The 15,845-nt window shown below is 34.9% G+C and overlaps 4 protein-coding genes across 4 annotated transcripts; 3 read left to right on the top strand and 1 right to left on the bottom strand.

The window, feature by feature from the left end:
• Positions 4,379-6,233, top strand: LOC104779827 (cytochrome P450 71B17-like). The gene is made up of 2 exons (XM_010504223.2): positions 4,379-5,334; positions 5,448-6,233. The coding sequence occupies exons 1-2, from the start codon at positions 4,429-4,431 to the stop codon at positions 6,057-6,059; spliced, it is 1,518 nt and encodes a 505-aa protein (XP_010502525.1). The 5' UTR covers positions 4,379-4,428; the 3' UTR covers positions 6,060-6,233.
• Positions 7,712-10,955, top strand: LOC104779826 (endoglucanase-like). The gene is made up of 4 exons (XM_010504222.2): positions 7,712-8,192; positions 8,658-8,905; positions 9,482-9,999; positions 10,417-10,955. Exons 1-4 carry the CDS (start codon positions 7,716-7,718, stop codon positions 10,839-10,841), a joined length of 1,668 nt encoding a protein of 555 aa, XP_010502524.2. The 5' UTR covers positions 7,712-7,715; the 3' UTR covers positions 10,842-10,955.
• Positions 11,112-13,428, top strand: LOC104779823. The gene is made up of 3 exons (XM_010504219.1): positions 11,112-11,609; positions 11,749-12,517; positions 12,608-13,428. The coding sequence occupies exons 1-3, from the start codon at positions 11,202-11,204 to the stop codon at positions 13,105-13,107; spliced, it is 1,677 nt and encodes a 558-aa protein (XP_010502521.1). The 5' UTR covers positions 11,112-11,201; the 3' UTR covers positions 13,108-13,428.
• On the bottom strand, positions 13,202-15,167 carry LOC104779824 (cytochrome P450 86B1-like). The gene has a single exon (XM_010504221.1). It carries the CDS (start codon positions 15,031-15,033, stop codon positions 13,408-13,410), a length of 1,626 nt encoding a protein of 541 aa, XP_010502523.1. The 5' UTR covers positions 15,034-15,167; the 3' UTR covers positions 13,202-13,407.

Here is a 15,845-nt window from a genome sequence, read left to right as displayed (position 1 = left end):
CATAATAATTTATATAACAAGCTTTCGATAGTTATTAAAATCGATTATAAAAGGAAGTATATTACCCCTGAAATATCACTAACTCATTAAAAAAAACTTAATTCCCAATAAATATATATTTATATATATATTCATAAATAAATAAAAATGACAACAAATTAGGGGATATCATGATGTGTAATTATTTATATATATCTAAGTATGTAAACTAATTAATCTAAACATTTAGTGTGATTATTTATTAAAAAATAGAAATATTGATAACTGAATAGGAATATACGTTTTAATTGTATATTCATTTATGTGCTATTAAAAATGAATGAGACAATAACCCTTATCATTATAAATAAACTTAGTATCAAAAAAATCATAATATATTTAAAATAAGTGATTATTAGATTATGCAAAATTGTTATAGTTACTCGATAAACCATAAGTATAAATTTGAATTTTAAAACACACAAAAATATATATTGCCATAAATTGTAACATTTTATAAATATTTTCTTTACCACGTTCACATATTTCACAGGTGAAATGTATTCTCACAAGAATACGTTGATTTTGGAATTTCATTAATTTTTTCATAATAGCTTTTTTGGTAATGATCTGTCATTTATAGAAAATATTAACAAATCGACTAACTCAAAAGATTTAAATAGAATCAAAAATATTAAATCAATAAATTAGATTATCTTCAGAAAATTTAGTTTAGAATCTCATTGTTACTAACATATAATAAAATTGAATAATTAAACTACCAAGTAATTTAGTATATGTTGTTATGGTTACATAAGAAACATGCAAAATTGTTATGATTACAAAATAAAACATAAGAAGATATGAATTTGATTTTTAAACCACACAAAAGATATGTTGCAATAAATAGTAATATTTTATCAATATTTTCTCTACCAGAAATTTTTTTACACATTCAAAGATTTTACCGGTGAAACATATTTTTTACACGAAAAAACGCAGCTTTGAATAAATAAGTAAAAAACTTAAGTTACATATTATGTTTGACACAAACAGATATTAGTTCTAAGATAATAATTTTACTTATAATAATTTTCTTTAAATCGATTTATCTCGCATATAGTGCGGGTTGTTACCTAGTCTTATATAATATGATAAGGTTCTTTTTAACTTTTCATGAGACGATGACATTTGGCACTGTAACATCCGCGAACCAATTATTTGGTTTTCTGGGATGGGTGTCGATCGACACCATGGTGGTGTCGGTCGACACCAACATTCTCTGGTTCGACCAGTTCGATTTAATTATCGTTTTGGACCGATTTGGTTTAGAGAAGACCATTTAACCGAGGTTTAAAAGGGGGAAAACGACCTAAGTTCGTGTTTTTGTTGTCTTACGCCGTTTGAGAGTGAGAGAAAGAGGAGAAAACAGTTTCTAAAGGTTCTTGAGAGAGTTTGTGAGATTTCAAGGTGTTTTTGGTGAGATCTTGTTGTGGGAGTGAGGATCTAGGGCCAGGAACGTGTTAGAAGGTTGCTGGGAGTGTAGGATTCGTTGATGTTGGTCCAAATCTTCCTGCAAAGAGGTGAGTGCATGACCATGGCTAATCTAAGCCTTTGATTTCCTTGTTCTTGCTTGTGTGTTGTTGCTTTGTGTGTTTTCTTGCTGGGGATTGGTTGCTACAGGTTTCTAAGGATGTTTCCGGCTTGGATTTTGAGTATTGGGCGATTTGGAGGAGGTTGGGAGCGAGATTCAACTCTCGGCTTCGAGCGGATCGCGACTGCAGAGGGAGTGTCGATCGACACCACTTGGTGTCGGTAGACACCAGCAAATTGGGCATCGATCGACACTGTGGGGTAGTGTTGGTCGACACCAAGGCAAGTGTCGGTCGACACTTGGCTGATGTCGGTCGACACTTGGCTGGTGTCGGTCGACACCTCCCTTCCAGCGAGACATGTCTGATTTCCTGGTTTGTATGTCTTGTTTGTTGATTGTTTGGAAAATTGATATCATTGATGCTTGTGTGTATAGCCCAGTAGATGGGAGGATTGCCTCACTGAGTGTTTATCAAATACTCATCCATCTCAATATGTGTTTGTGGTGCAGGTAAAGGCAAAGTGTGATCGTGGAATCAAGGCGATGAAGAGGAGGATATTCTAGGGACTTGATTGTATGTTGTATGGCGTTGCTAGGTTGTTAGAGTTGAGTCTTTAGAAACATTGTTAGGTTGCCGGTTTCATCTTTCATGATGTTTGGTTATTGAATTGTTTTTATGGTTTGATATTGGTTATTTATTTGTTGGATATTATTGGATATTGGTATTTTTGTTATTTTGTTGTTGGTTGTGATTGTGGTTAGGTAGCTAGTGGGTATGGAACCACTAGCTGTAGATTATTAATTATTATTATTATATTTATTATTTATTTATTATTTTAAAAATATATATATCAGATTGTTTTAGGCACTCTATTTTCATGACATATGTCCTCACATTCCTTTCAGTTATTATTAACACTTAGAATCCATCACACAAAATTTTGGTCTTGTTTAGATTTCTACTTTGTAATATATTAATAGGTCATAGAAAAAAAAATTCAAACAAAATTTATAGCGCTTTAAACTGTTAATATACACAGAAACAAATCAATATAAATTCCTACTTTGTAATATATTAACAGATGGCAGAAAAAAAAATCAAAATTTAAGCGGTGTAAAGTTACTTGACCTAGTTATAACACTTTGGACTATTAATATACACAAAAACAAAACAATAAAAATTCCATGTTTTCTATAACAACATTTCATTTTTCCTATAACAACATAAACAAAACATAATTAATTATTATTAACATTTAGAATCCATCACATATAAACAACTTTCCTCCCAATTGGCTCTTTTAAGCTAATATTTTGTTGTCCAAAAATACCACATATAATTTTGAGCCAATTTGTTGTATAACCAAAATCACTAACATATTTAAGAATATAGCAGTCTATTTGAAAAAAATAAGAAACTAACATAGAGGGTAAGGGAAATTACCATTTTAGTGTTTTTCTAATAAAATAATTTGTTACCCCATCATATTCTTTTGGATCATTTCTACTATTTTTAAAATAATTCAAAATTTCAAATCTATCTTAAAAAAATGAATATTTTTTTCTTCATAAGACATAATTTGATTTTTTTAAAATCAGATATAAAAAATTTATATTAGCAAATAGTGTTTGTAGTTAGATACAAATTATACTATATAGAACATATATAAATAGAATGGTATACTATACTATTTTCTTTTGGAAACATAAATTAATCAAAAATAATAATAAAATAAAAAATGTTTATAACTACAAACACATAAAATGGAATAGTATAAACAACATGAAAAATATAAAACAAGTTGTTTCCTAAGAAATATACAACATATAAAACCTAAATAGAACACATAAATAAAATAGTATAAAATGAAATGAAATGTATGAAACAAGTCGTTTACTAAGAAAAGTACGACATATGAAACATAACATATATACTGAGTTCAATATTTTCCTTAAAAAAAACTAAAACTATACCTTAAGAGATACAACATAGAGAACCCAAACAATCGAGTCAAACACATATCCAATAAAAAAAATTATACCTTAAGGATAAATTATTATCAATCCAAACAACTAAGTTAAACGCTAAAAAAATATAATAAGTAAAATCGACATAAATTATTTTTCGATAAAATTATTGAAAATAATTGTTTGCATTCTATGCAGAAGAACAAAAAAATCTTGAAACATAATCAAATTATTTCTAGAATACTATTTATAAATTACGTGTAATATAGTACAATTTATATACTGAATGATATGATCTAAATTACTATTGTATTTTATTTAATATTTAAACTAAAAATTGTTTATTTATTTTCAGAAATTTAGTTAAATCTATTTTTCATAATGTGAATCATGGTATGTGTGGAATATCTATTTTTTTATAAAATAATTTGCAAATTTAATTTAGTTTTTGTAAATATATATGATAGGGAAGGGAAATAATTAAAAAAATAAAAACAAAACATACACAAACATGGAGTAGTAGGTGACCGTACATGTGTAAGAAAAGAAGAGAGGGAAGTCAATTATTCTTATGACATGGGGGACAAAAATGTCATTATTATAGATGATACATGGTATATGATAGATTGATTGGTCAGTATTGTTAGTTAGTTAAATATAGTTTTTTTTGGGTTATTTTTGCCAAATTCTCTAGAATTTTTGTGTTAGCTTCATAGGATTCTTTTTTATAATATATTAACATATGAAGAAAAATACAAAATCTAATCAGTAAGCGGTGTGAGATGTTAAAATAACATGACCTAGTTGTGCTTTCGACTATTAATATACACATAAACGGAGGATATCAATTTCATTTTTTTGTATGACAAAAGAAACAAAAAAAAGAAATGGTAATCTCTTTGCTCTGTCTTTTAATCATCACCTTCGCTTCGTTGATCATTATCAGCAAGAAGATCAAACGCTCTAAATGGAACCTTCCTCCTAGCCCTCCAACGTTACCAGTCATCGGAAACTTACACCAAGTTGGAGAATTGCCTCACATGTTATTTCAACGTCTAGCCGAAAGAACAGGACATGTTATGCTTCTTCACTTAGGGTTTGTCCCTGTAACTGTTATCTCATCGAGAGAAGCAGCTGAAGAGGTGTGTAGAACTCATGACCTAGACTGCTGCAGCAGGCCTAAGCTTGTTGGTTCAAGGCTAACCTCTCGGGGTTTTAAAGATGTCGCTTTTACACCGTACGGTGACGAGTGGAAGGAGCGGCGCAAGTTCTTGGTGCGTGAGTTTTTCTGTTTGAAAAAGGTTCAGTCTTCCGGGTATATCAGAGAGGAAGAATGTAACTTTCTTGTCAAGAAACTGTCGGAATCAGCGGTGGATCGATCTCCGGTCGATTTGAGCAAAACCCTTTTCTGGCTAACCGCGAGTATCCTGTTTAGAGTTGCTTTTGGACAAAGGTTCCACGAGAATGAGCTTATCGATAAAGACAAGATCGAAGAGCTTGTGTCTGAAGCCGAGAGAGCTCAGGGTAGTTTCACTTGCTCTGATTTCTTTCCTATTGCCGGACTTGGATGGCTCGTTGACTGTATTTCCGGGCAACACAAGAGGCTCAAAGATGTTTTCGTCAAGCTCGATACTCTGTTTCAAGGTGTGATCGATGATCATTTACATCCTGGAAAAATATCAAAAGATCACAGAGTTATCGTCGATGTTATGTTGGATGGGATCGATGATCATAAACAAGGCAAAGATGATTCCTTGAAGCTCACGATAGATCACATCAAGGCATTACTAACGGTAAGAAAAGAACAAGATTTGTTTTTTTTTGGTAACAACAAGATTTGTTTCAAAACATTTGCATATTGAAACTGAATCTGCATGTTTACAATTATTTTTTTTCTGTTTGCTAGAATTTGTTTCTAGGAGGAGTAGACACGGCAGCTATTACCATGATATGGGCAATGACAGAACTCGTTAAAACCCCCGAAGTGATGAAGAAAGTTCAAGGCGAGATCCGAGACCGTCTTGGCAACAATAGGGAGAGAATCACAGAAGAAGATCTCGACAAAGTTCCTTTCTTGAACATGGTAATCAAGGAAACATTCAGATTACACCCAGCTGCTCCTCTTCTGCTCCCAAGGGAAACAATGGCTCACATCAAGGTCCAAGGCTATGATATACCTCCAAAGAGACAGATCTTGGTGAACGCTTGGGCGATAGGAAGAGATCCGAAATACTGGACAAACCCGGAAGAGTTTAACCCGGAGAGGTTTATCGATAGTCCTGTGGATTATAAAGGAAGACACTTCGAGCTCTTACCGTTTGGGTCTGGTCGAAGGATATGTCCCGGTATAGCAATGGGGGTAGCTACTGTGGAATTAGGACTCTTGAACTTACTTTACTACTTCGATTGGAGAGCACCTGATGGTATGACACATGAAGACATCGATAAAGAAGAGGCTGGTACCCTTAGAGTCGTCAAGAAAGTACCTCTCAAGCTCGTCCCAGTTCGAGTTCAGTGAGTTCACCAATCTATATAGTTCTAGACTTTGTACAAGTTATGAATAAAACTTCCTCTCTACATCATGTAATATAAACTGAAACGAAGCAAGTATATGTAAGATGATGTTATAAAGAACATAATCCTGGTTTGCTATGAATAAAAAAGTTACATCGCAAAGGAAAGATTTCGATAAGGCTGTGCTTAGTCTCATGATTGCTCCTCTTTTGAATCAAGTCCGGACAGATTTGATTTCAGGGGAAAGAAAAGCTACAATGGGTTTATTACATTTTTCTAAACGGTTAAGAAAAATCTATAGAATGATTCGATAAGGATCTAACTCCAGAGAACACAAGATACTGTTGGGGCAATGTAAGGTGAAACAACAAAAGCTGAGATCAGAAGAGAGATATGTAACCTAAGGTTGGAGACATCCTATGGAAACATTGATCAAACCACCAGAGAAACTGAAAGAGAGAGAGAGGAATAGAGATCAAACCACCGCCATCGTCGAGACAGTACAGCGGCTGACGCGGCGTCACAAAATAAGTTGATCAGCAAATTAAAGATAAATTGCAATATCAACCTTTGATCTAAAACAAAAAGTCAATATAAACCTTCATTATTTTTTTTGTTTACATCTCCTCCATTTATTTTAAGAATTATCAATTTGATCCTTCATTTTTTTTTTCTGGCTTTGATAAATTTACACAACTAATTGTGCTACTAAAATTTCTAGAATTATCATTGCTAGAATAGAGATTACATATGTTTGAATTTTAACCAATCAGATATTTGAGGTAGAGAAATCTTATCACAAAGGTTTAAGAGGAAAAATGGAAAAGTCACATGACATATCTCAAAGTCGTCTTCACTAAGAGATATATTTGTCCTAACACATCACCATGTACCATTTGGTTTCAATATGTGTTATTTGTCTAATTCATACACTCTTCTAAGATTTTTTTTCACCCAACTTCTCAAATTCAGTAGACAAGACAGCTAAAGTTTCCGTTGATTGTACATATTCTTTTCTTTTTTTATGGAAAAGGTTCAACCGTTACTAGTATGATCCTCTTGCTTTTCGGATCGACGTGAGTGACTTGACTTGGATCCAATTACTAAGATAAAATTTAATTAGAAGTTATGATGGCTTTGACGCCATTGTTAGATTAGATCATTAACATAAGCGATCAATCCTACCGGTTTCTAAGTTGTGTTGTGTCTTTGAACCCTTAAAGTTGCCAACTTTATCTCATGATACAATGCTTGTTTTCCTCCCAACTCACGAAAGAGCTTATTAGCCTAAATACCACAGGTCCACAACTTTACTTCTAAAGCATTTACTTGGTCCGCAGGATACACGTACAAATGTGGGAGTATTAGAGAAGCAAGATGTGTATTTTGTGGACCAAGTAATATAGACCGTAAAGCCCGTTAATGAAGTGAAGCCCAATCCGAAGAATATTCGAGATCTTGATATTATTTATTGTACAAGTTATTTCCTGTGTTTTAAGAAAGTTTACATTATATTGTGTTAGCAATATGTCACAGCTAATCACTATATATATGTATATATATATATATATATATCTTAATCTTATGAGACACAACACAATAAATTATTCTATTTCTATAATATTTGACACATTTCTCTATATATATAGTCTCTTCGACAATGATTCACCAACACCTAACAAAAAAACACAAACACCCCCAAACTTTTCTAAATACATTTAACATGAAGACAACAAAAGAGCTAAAACGTATGTTTTGCTTCATCATCTTCTTCTCATTCTTCTCCTTCATCACAAACAACATGGCCTTTCCTCTCTCTACAAAATCTCGTTGGATCATCGACGTAAAAGGGCAAAGAGTGAAGCTGGCGTGTGTGAATTGGCCATCACATTTGCAGCCGGTGGTGGCGGAAGGGCTGAGCAAGCAACGGGTAGATGACTTGGCCGAGAAGATACTTGAAATGGGTTTCAATTGTGTTAGATTAACTTGGCCACTTGATCTGGCTACTAATGAGACATTGGCTAATAACGTTACTGTGAGACAATCTTTTCAAAGGCTTGGTCTTACTGATGACATTTCTGGTTTCCAAACCAAGAACCCATCCATGATTGATCTTCCCCTCATTGAAGCTTACAAGGTATGATAGTATCAAATTTCTTGGATTAATTTATTCGGATAGAAAAAAAGAATTAAAAAAATCTAATCATCTATATTCTTTACTTACTAATTACAGTGGTATATAATATACTAGCTAAAAAATTTAGCCCAACAAAAGAAATAAAAATATTTAGTTTTCTATTCATAAAGGTAAAATCTAATGGTTGGGAGACCCATCCAAAACCTCAAATTAGAATATAATAGGTCATAAAATACACAAATGACTCTACTAAAATAAAAATATCAAAAGTAATGGAATAAATTTTTACAAACAAAATTTTTATTATATACGTGGATACTTTTAAGACTGTGGTTTTCAAAACTAATTTAATTATATATTTTTTTACCGAAATCTCTTATCATGTATACTTTTATTTTTAGTTTTTTACCCGCAAATATCTCATTTCCTTTGAAAACATGATTCTTTTGTTTCTCGTTTTTGCAGAAGGTGGTAGCTAAATTGGGAGACAAAAATGTGATGGTGATATTAGACAACCATGTGACCAAGCCAGGATGGTGTTGTGGCTACGACGACGGCAACGGTTTCTTTGGCGACACTTTCTTTGACCCTGCCACGTGGATCGCCGGTCTGACCAAGATAGCCACGACTTTCAAAGGTACCTCGAATGTCGTTGGCATGAGCCTCAGAAACGAGCTTAGAGGACCTAAACAAAACGTCGACGCTTGGTTCAAGTACGTGTACATTTTATACGAGATAACATGCATATTCGCACTTGACTATAATTTCTTTATTTATTTATTTTGAGTTTATTTTTATTTAATTGGTTTTGTTTGAAATGAATTTCTCTGATAAATTAATGGTTGGTTACAATAGAAAAAGAAACGAAAAAAAGATTATACAACTAGCGGCATCTTTTGCACGTATTATCTTTAAGTGCCTTTTTTTATGTTTGTCCATTTGCTGCATGCATGTGTATGTGTATGTGTAAGACAGTAAGAGAACGCTATTTAATATAGATTCTGTAATATTGAAATCAGTTTTTTACCTCTAATGGCATACTTTACATTAAAAGTTTGTCTTTTAACGAAAAAGGTACAACTATAAGGAGAAAATATGGACACTGGTTACAGTAAGCCACGTGTAAATGGTTAAATGATTTATGGGGGTACATAATTAACATGCATGTATGGTTTAGTTAAAGTATGTCACTTATAAATGTTAAAGTGGCTTATGGGTGGTGTACATGCTTGCATGTAGGATCCTTGCAAAGTAGGATTTAATTTTTATTTTTATATGCATGCATGTAGGTACATGCAACAAGGAGCCGAAGCAGTTCACGAAGCAAACCCTGAAGTACTTGTTATCCTTTCTGGCCTCAGCTACGACACCGACCTCTCATTTGTCCGATCACGACCGGTGAACCTAACTTTTACTAGGAAACTCGTGTTCGAGATCCATCGATACTCCTTCACTAACACAAACACATGGAGTTCCAAAAACCCTAACGAGGCATGCGGCGAGATTCTGAAAAGCATCGAGGACGGAGGCGGTTTCAATCTCCGTGACTTCCCGGTGTTTCTTAGTGAGTTTGGAATCGATTTGAGAGGCCAAAACGTTAACGAAAATAGGTATATCGGATGTATATTAGGTTGGGCGGCGGAGAACGACGTAGATTGGTCGATTTGGACACTTCAAGGAAGTTATTATCTCAGAGAAGGTGTTGTTGGAATGAGCGAGTATTACGGTGTGTTGGACTCGGATTGGGATCGTGTTCGAAGCCGGATTTTCTTGCAAAGGTTGTCTCTGATTCAATCCCCGCTTCAAGGTATTTATTCTATATTACTGTCTTCGGAGACTAATTTTAGAATTTACAATCGTCACCAAGTATTAAAACAATATTTGGCCTACAATTCATACGAATACACTAGCAAAATATTAAATGTAAGTTATGATATAAGTTAGCAACCATTAGATTAGAAACTCTATCAATCATTAAATTTACAACAAATATAATGTAGATATCTTAAAATGACAATTGTAACATTATATGTAATTCATATTTTAGAATGACATTTCACAATTGCGTAAAATATTATGTACAAAGATATTTATTATTAGATATCATAACTCTATTTATTTAGGTGTTCGCTATATGCAATATTTTTTAACATAGAATTTGCTTAATTATGCTTGTTCATTAGATATAGTTAAGCATCTCATTATTCCTAACTTGGTTAAGCAGGACCGGGATCTCAACCCAAAGTCTACAATCTTGTTTTTCACCCGTTAACCGGACTTTGCATGCTACAAAGTATCTTGGATCCAACCAAGGTCACTCTCGGTCTATGTAATGAATCTCGACCATGGAGCTACACTCCTGACAACACCCTGAAACTCAAAGAAAAATCTCTATGCTTAGAGAGCACCGGGTCGAATGCGCCGGTTAAGCTGAGTAAGATGAGTTGCTCGAGCCCTAACTTGTCAAAATGGCAGACTATATCAGCCTCTAATATGCTCTTAGCTGCGAAGTCAAGCAATAACTCGCTTTGTCTTGACGTGGATGAATCCAATAACCTCATGGCTAGTGACTGCAAGTGCGTGAAGGGCGAAGACAACTCGTGTGATCCCACAAGCCAGTGGTTTAAGATTGTCAAAGTTAGTATATAATGAGGTTTAATATAGATTATATCATATATAAATAATGATGCAGTAACCTCATAAAGTTGTAAACTTCGTTTCTTATAAGTTAAATCTAATATAATATGATGCTATTTTACGCTATCAAGATAACTAATAATCAATGTTAAACGTCAAACCCAAATAAAATAAACACTGTATGACTTTTTCAATAAAATAGTCATTAGTGATTGATTTGATTAAAGTTACATTTAACAAGTCATTAGTTAGACATTAATTTGGATGTTCAGTGTTGTGATCTACTCGCTAATAATTTTTTTCTTAGTATATAGACTATAGAGGATCATCATTCAACTTCTTACAAAACAGAGAGATAGCACATGAGTTCCAATGGGAAGACTCTTCTTCATCTCTGTCTTTCTTCTTCCATACGTCATCATCAACATCATCACCTTCGCTCTCCCTCTCTCCACCGACTCACGCTGGATCGTCGACGACGGCATCAACAAAGGTCGGCGCGTGAAGCTCACGTGCGTCAACTGGCCGTCCCATCTTGAAACAGCGGTGGCTGAAGGACTGAGCAAGCAGCCACTGGATTCGATCGCCGAGATGATCGTCTCAATGGGTTTCAATTGCGTTAGATTGACTTGGCCTCTCTACTTAGCCACCGATGAATCTTTCTCTGATATCACGACTGTGAGACAATCTCTTCTCAAGCTTCGTCTCTTTCAAGCTGTTTCTGGTTTTCAAGTTCACAATCCCACGATTCTTGATCTCCCCCTTATCAAAGCTTTCCAGGTAAAGTTTTGACCTTTTTCCAAGAAAGATTTTGACTTTAGTGGGATTCTTGAAATTCTTGTTTAGTTTTGTAATCTATCAATTAGGATTTCAAGATTAAGAAAGATGAGAACTTTGTTTGTTCTTTCTCCTAACACAGGAAGTAGTGTCTTGTCTTGGAAAACATAAAGTAATGGTGATCTTAGACAATCACATAAGCCAACCTGGTTGGTGTTGTAGTGACAATGATGGAAACGGGTTTTTCGGCGATAAGCATTTAAACCCTCAAGTTTGGATCAAAGGGTTAAAGAAGATGGCATCAATGTTTGCTAATAACGTTTCATCAAATGTGGTTGGTATGAGTCTAAGGAACGAACTTAGAGGTCCTAAACAGAACACTAAAGATTGGTATACGTATATGAGAAAAGGCGCTGAAGCGGTCCACTCCGTTAATCCGAATGTTCTTGTTATTGTCTCGGGTTTAAATTACGCTACTGACTTATCTTTCCTCCGAGACAGACCCTTTGAAGTTAGCTTTAGGAGGAAACTTGTGTTTGAGATACATTGGTATGGATTTTGGAGTTCTTGGGAAGGAGATAACTTGAACAAGATTTGCGGGAGAGAAACCGAGAAGATAATGAAAATGTCGGGTTTTTTGCTCAAGAAAGGGATTCCATTGTTTGTAAGCGAGTTTGGGGTTGATCAAAGAGGGAACAATGTGAATGACAATAAGTTTCTAAGTTGTTTTATGGCTTTAGCAGCTGATCTTGATCTAGACTGGGCACTATGGACACTTGCAGGAAGCTATTACATAAGGGGAAAAACCATTGGATCGGATGAAACTTATGGAGTTTTGGATTGGAATTGGTTAAACGTAAGGAACTCAACCATTTTGCAGATGGTTTCTGCAATTCAGACTCCTTTTACAGGTACACTAATTTGTTTTTTCAAACTTACTTTTGAGCTATATCTGATCACTTGATTAATGACACAAGTTTAAACAACTTTGCAATAACCAGGACCAGGTCTAATGGAAACTCAACCAAAGAAAATAATGTTCCACCCTTTGAGTGGACTTTGTATCGTAAGAAAACCATTGTTTCGACTAAAGCTTGGTTCTTGTAAAAGATCAGAAAGCTGGAGACTTTCTTCTCATCGAGTTTTATCATTAGCAGAAGAACGAATCCTCTGTTTAAAAGCTTATGAGAAAGGAAACCCTGTGAAGCTGCGTTTGTTTTTCACTGAGTTTCAGTGTTCAAAATGGAGACTTTTGTCTGACTCGAAGATGCAACTCTCGTCCATAACAAAGAATGGAGCATTTGTTTGTTTGGATGTGGATTCACGCAGTAACAAGATTGTGACGAGAAGATGTAAATGTTTACAAGGAAACTCGAGTTGTGATCCGAGAAGCCAGTGGTTTAAGCTTGTTACTAGCACGAGAAGGCGGTCTATATCAAAACCTTTTCTTCAAATTAGTTCATACTCCAAGATATCTCTTCAGAAGGCTGTGTCAGTCTAACAAGGTAATCAAGTGAAGGTTCCAACAGCTTTACTGCTTTAGGATGTCTAATCCGGTTTGGTTTTTGGATCGGCTTTACTCCTACCCTGCACAGTGCTGAGATGTGAACTGACAATTCAGTTATACACATTGCGTTGTATAACATTCGTGATCTGCATTACACATAATACACACACTGTACATTTTACTAACAAATATTATTTATGTGCCTAAACTAATTTAGAAGGGTGAAGATCTTACATATATATAAACAACTATTTCAGTAATAACTTCACAATATAGCTGTATTTTCTTCTATATTTATGAATCTTGCTTCTTCTCCTCCAGAGGTCTCGGTGTGATCCTGACCTTAAGACCATGTTTCATATACAAAGTCGTTGTTACTCGCGGAACAAAAATATGATCGGGATCAACCTTGATTGAGTAAGTCAACAAGATGGAAGCAGCCACCATTTTCATCTGCAAGTATGCAAATGTTTTCCCTAAACAAAGTCTTGGACCTGCGTTGAACACGACGTATTTAAACTGATCATCACTAACAAATTGCCCTCCTTGTATCCATCTCTCTGGTTTGAACATTTCACAGTCTTTTCCCCAAATCGATTCCATCCTTCCCATCGCATAGACCGAGAAGTAAACCCGTGAACCTTTTCTCAAGAAAGTGCCATCAGGAAACACGTCTTCTTCAGTCGCTTGTTTCATTTCCATAGGAATTGGTGGATAGAGTCTAAGAGATTCCGACAATGCTGCTTGTAGATACACCATATCGTTTAGTTCTTTGACTGTGAAGTGACAAAAACTCTCTGTTTCTCCAGTTTCAAGATTCTTGTTGTGCTTCTCTCTTTGGCTCAAGATTTGTCTGATTTCAGAGAGGATCTTGGTTTCGACTTCCGGGTGATTTGTTAACAACCAGAAGAACCAAGTAAGTGCGACGGAACTCGTGTCTCGTCCCGCTAAGATGAAGCTTGTGCAGAACTGTCTGAAAAACTTGACGGTGAACCGATCATTTTCATCGCCTCTTTTGTGACTCTCGTTCTGGATTAGCCTCGAGAGGACATCGGATTTGCTATTAGCTAATGTTCCTTCTTCCTTAAGCATCGTGATTCGTTCGAGAACCATCTCGTCTATAAACTTGTGAACCGTCTCAACCGCTTTCCTCAGGCCTTTCTCATACCCTACATCGAAAAACTTCATCGGTTTCCACAAAAACGGCGGTATCATGAACCGAAACAGAGTAGACTCTGTTGCTTCTTCAAACGCTTTAGCGAATGGAACGTGGGGAAGATCATCATCCAAAGTCCCCGGGTCATCTCCGAGACCCGCGATGCAGATATTATCAAACGTTAACCGTAAAAGAATCTCTTGAAGATCAAAAGCTTCTTGTGAATTTGAGAAACTCTCCATCACTTTCAAGAGCTTCCTCTGTATCAAATCTCTCGTCGTCTGAAAAGAATGATCCACGAAGCGAGTCGAATGCATCTCAGTTATGATGATCCGTCTCTGTTCTTTCCAAGATTCGTCATCCGCGTTGAAAATACCATCTTCTAGCAAATCGCGAAATCTCTCTTTGTAAAAATCTCCTTTAGGGAAGTTCTTGAAATTGGTTTTGAGCATGTATTCGATGTTTGCGGGAACACTAGTCATGGCTCCATAAGATCCACTAAACCAGATCCCCTGGTATGGAAACGTTCCTCGGCTTTTCGTCAAACACCGGGTGACCCATCCGAAGACATCGTGAACATGAAGGAAGAACTCGGGAGTGATCCCAAACACAGGCCATTGCACTGGTCCGCCTTTGTTGGTTAGCTTGGCTTGCAAGCAACCGAAAAGGAATAGACCTAACAACGCAATTGATACATCTTGAAGACAAAGATAAGCAGAGATGCGATCTATCAATGACGACGTTATAGAGTTTTCATTAGACATTTTTGTATAAATATTATTTGCTCAGTAACTATTTTGTAGTAGTTATAAACTTGAGAAAATTGGATTTCAAGGTTTTATGTTTATATTTCGTAAAGATAGGTAAACCAAAGATTCAAAGAGAGGATTCATCATGCTTTTGGTGCTATTTTGCTTAAGGATTCAAGAGACAGTTGAAATGGAATTGGTCTATTTCAAGAACGACTTTTTCTTAACTTACACGAAACGTAAAGTTTGAAAGCAAAGTGCAAAATGTGTGCTTGTTAAGTTAGTGTCGTAGGAACATAGCTACAAATGCAAAATTACACGTCTTTTTTTAACAAACTCATAACCAATGAACCATTTTGATAAGTGAATCTCTCAGACTTTAGAGACTGAATGGGAGTTCTCCCCATTGCGCATCCAAAGGTTTCAATTTTTGTTCGGTTCAGTTTATTACACAATTTATATATCTTTTACACCATTTTTATTGATTTTAGGTTTTTCATTATATAAGTTCAATGAGAGTCCGCAAATTTGGTATGTTTCAATCTTTTCCCCACCATTCTAATAGGACTTCTAACAAAAATAGGCCGATAAATAAATCGAAAGCCCATATGTTTATTTGTACAATTTGGAGGATAACTTCCCCTAATCGACCAAACATATGATTATTGTTAATCTTGTGGCATTATCACAAATCAGAAAGAAAAAAAAAAAACAAAAACGGAAGATTTGAGTTGATTAGAAAACATTTGAAACAAAAAAAATATTAGGTAATGGAGTTAGGGGAATATATGTGAATAAAATATACCAGAAGACAGGTAACACTGTGA

Source organism: Camelina sativa, chromosome 4 (assembly GCF_000633955.1).
Source record: "Camelina sativa cultivar DH55 chromosome 4, Cs, whole genome shotgun sequence".
Classification (NCBI taxonomy): Eukaryota; Viridiplantae; Streptophyta; class Magnoliopsida; order Brassicales; family Brassicaceae; genus Camelina; species Camelina sativa.
This window is presented reverse-complemented; position numbering and strand designations above follow the sequence as displayed.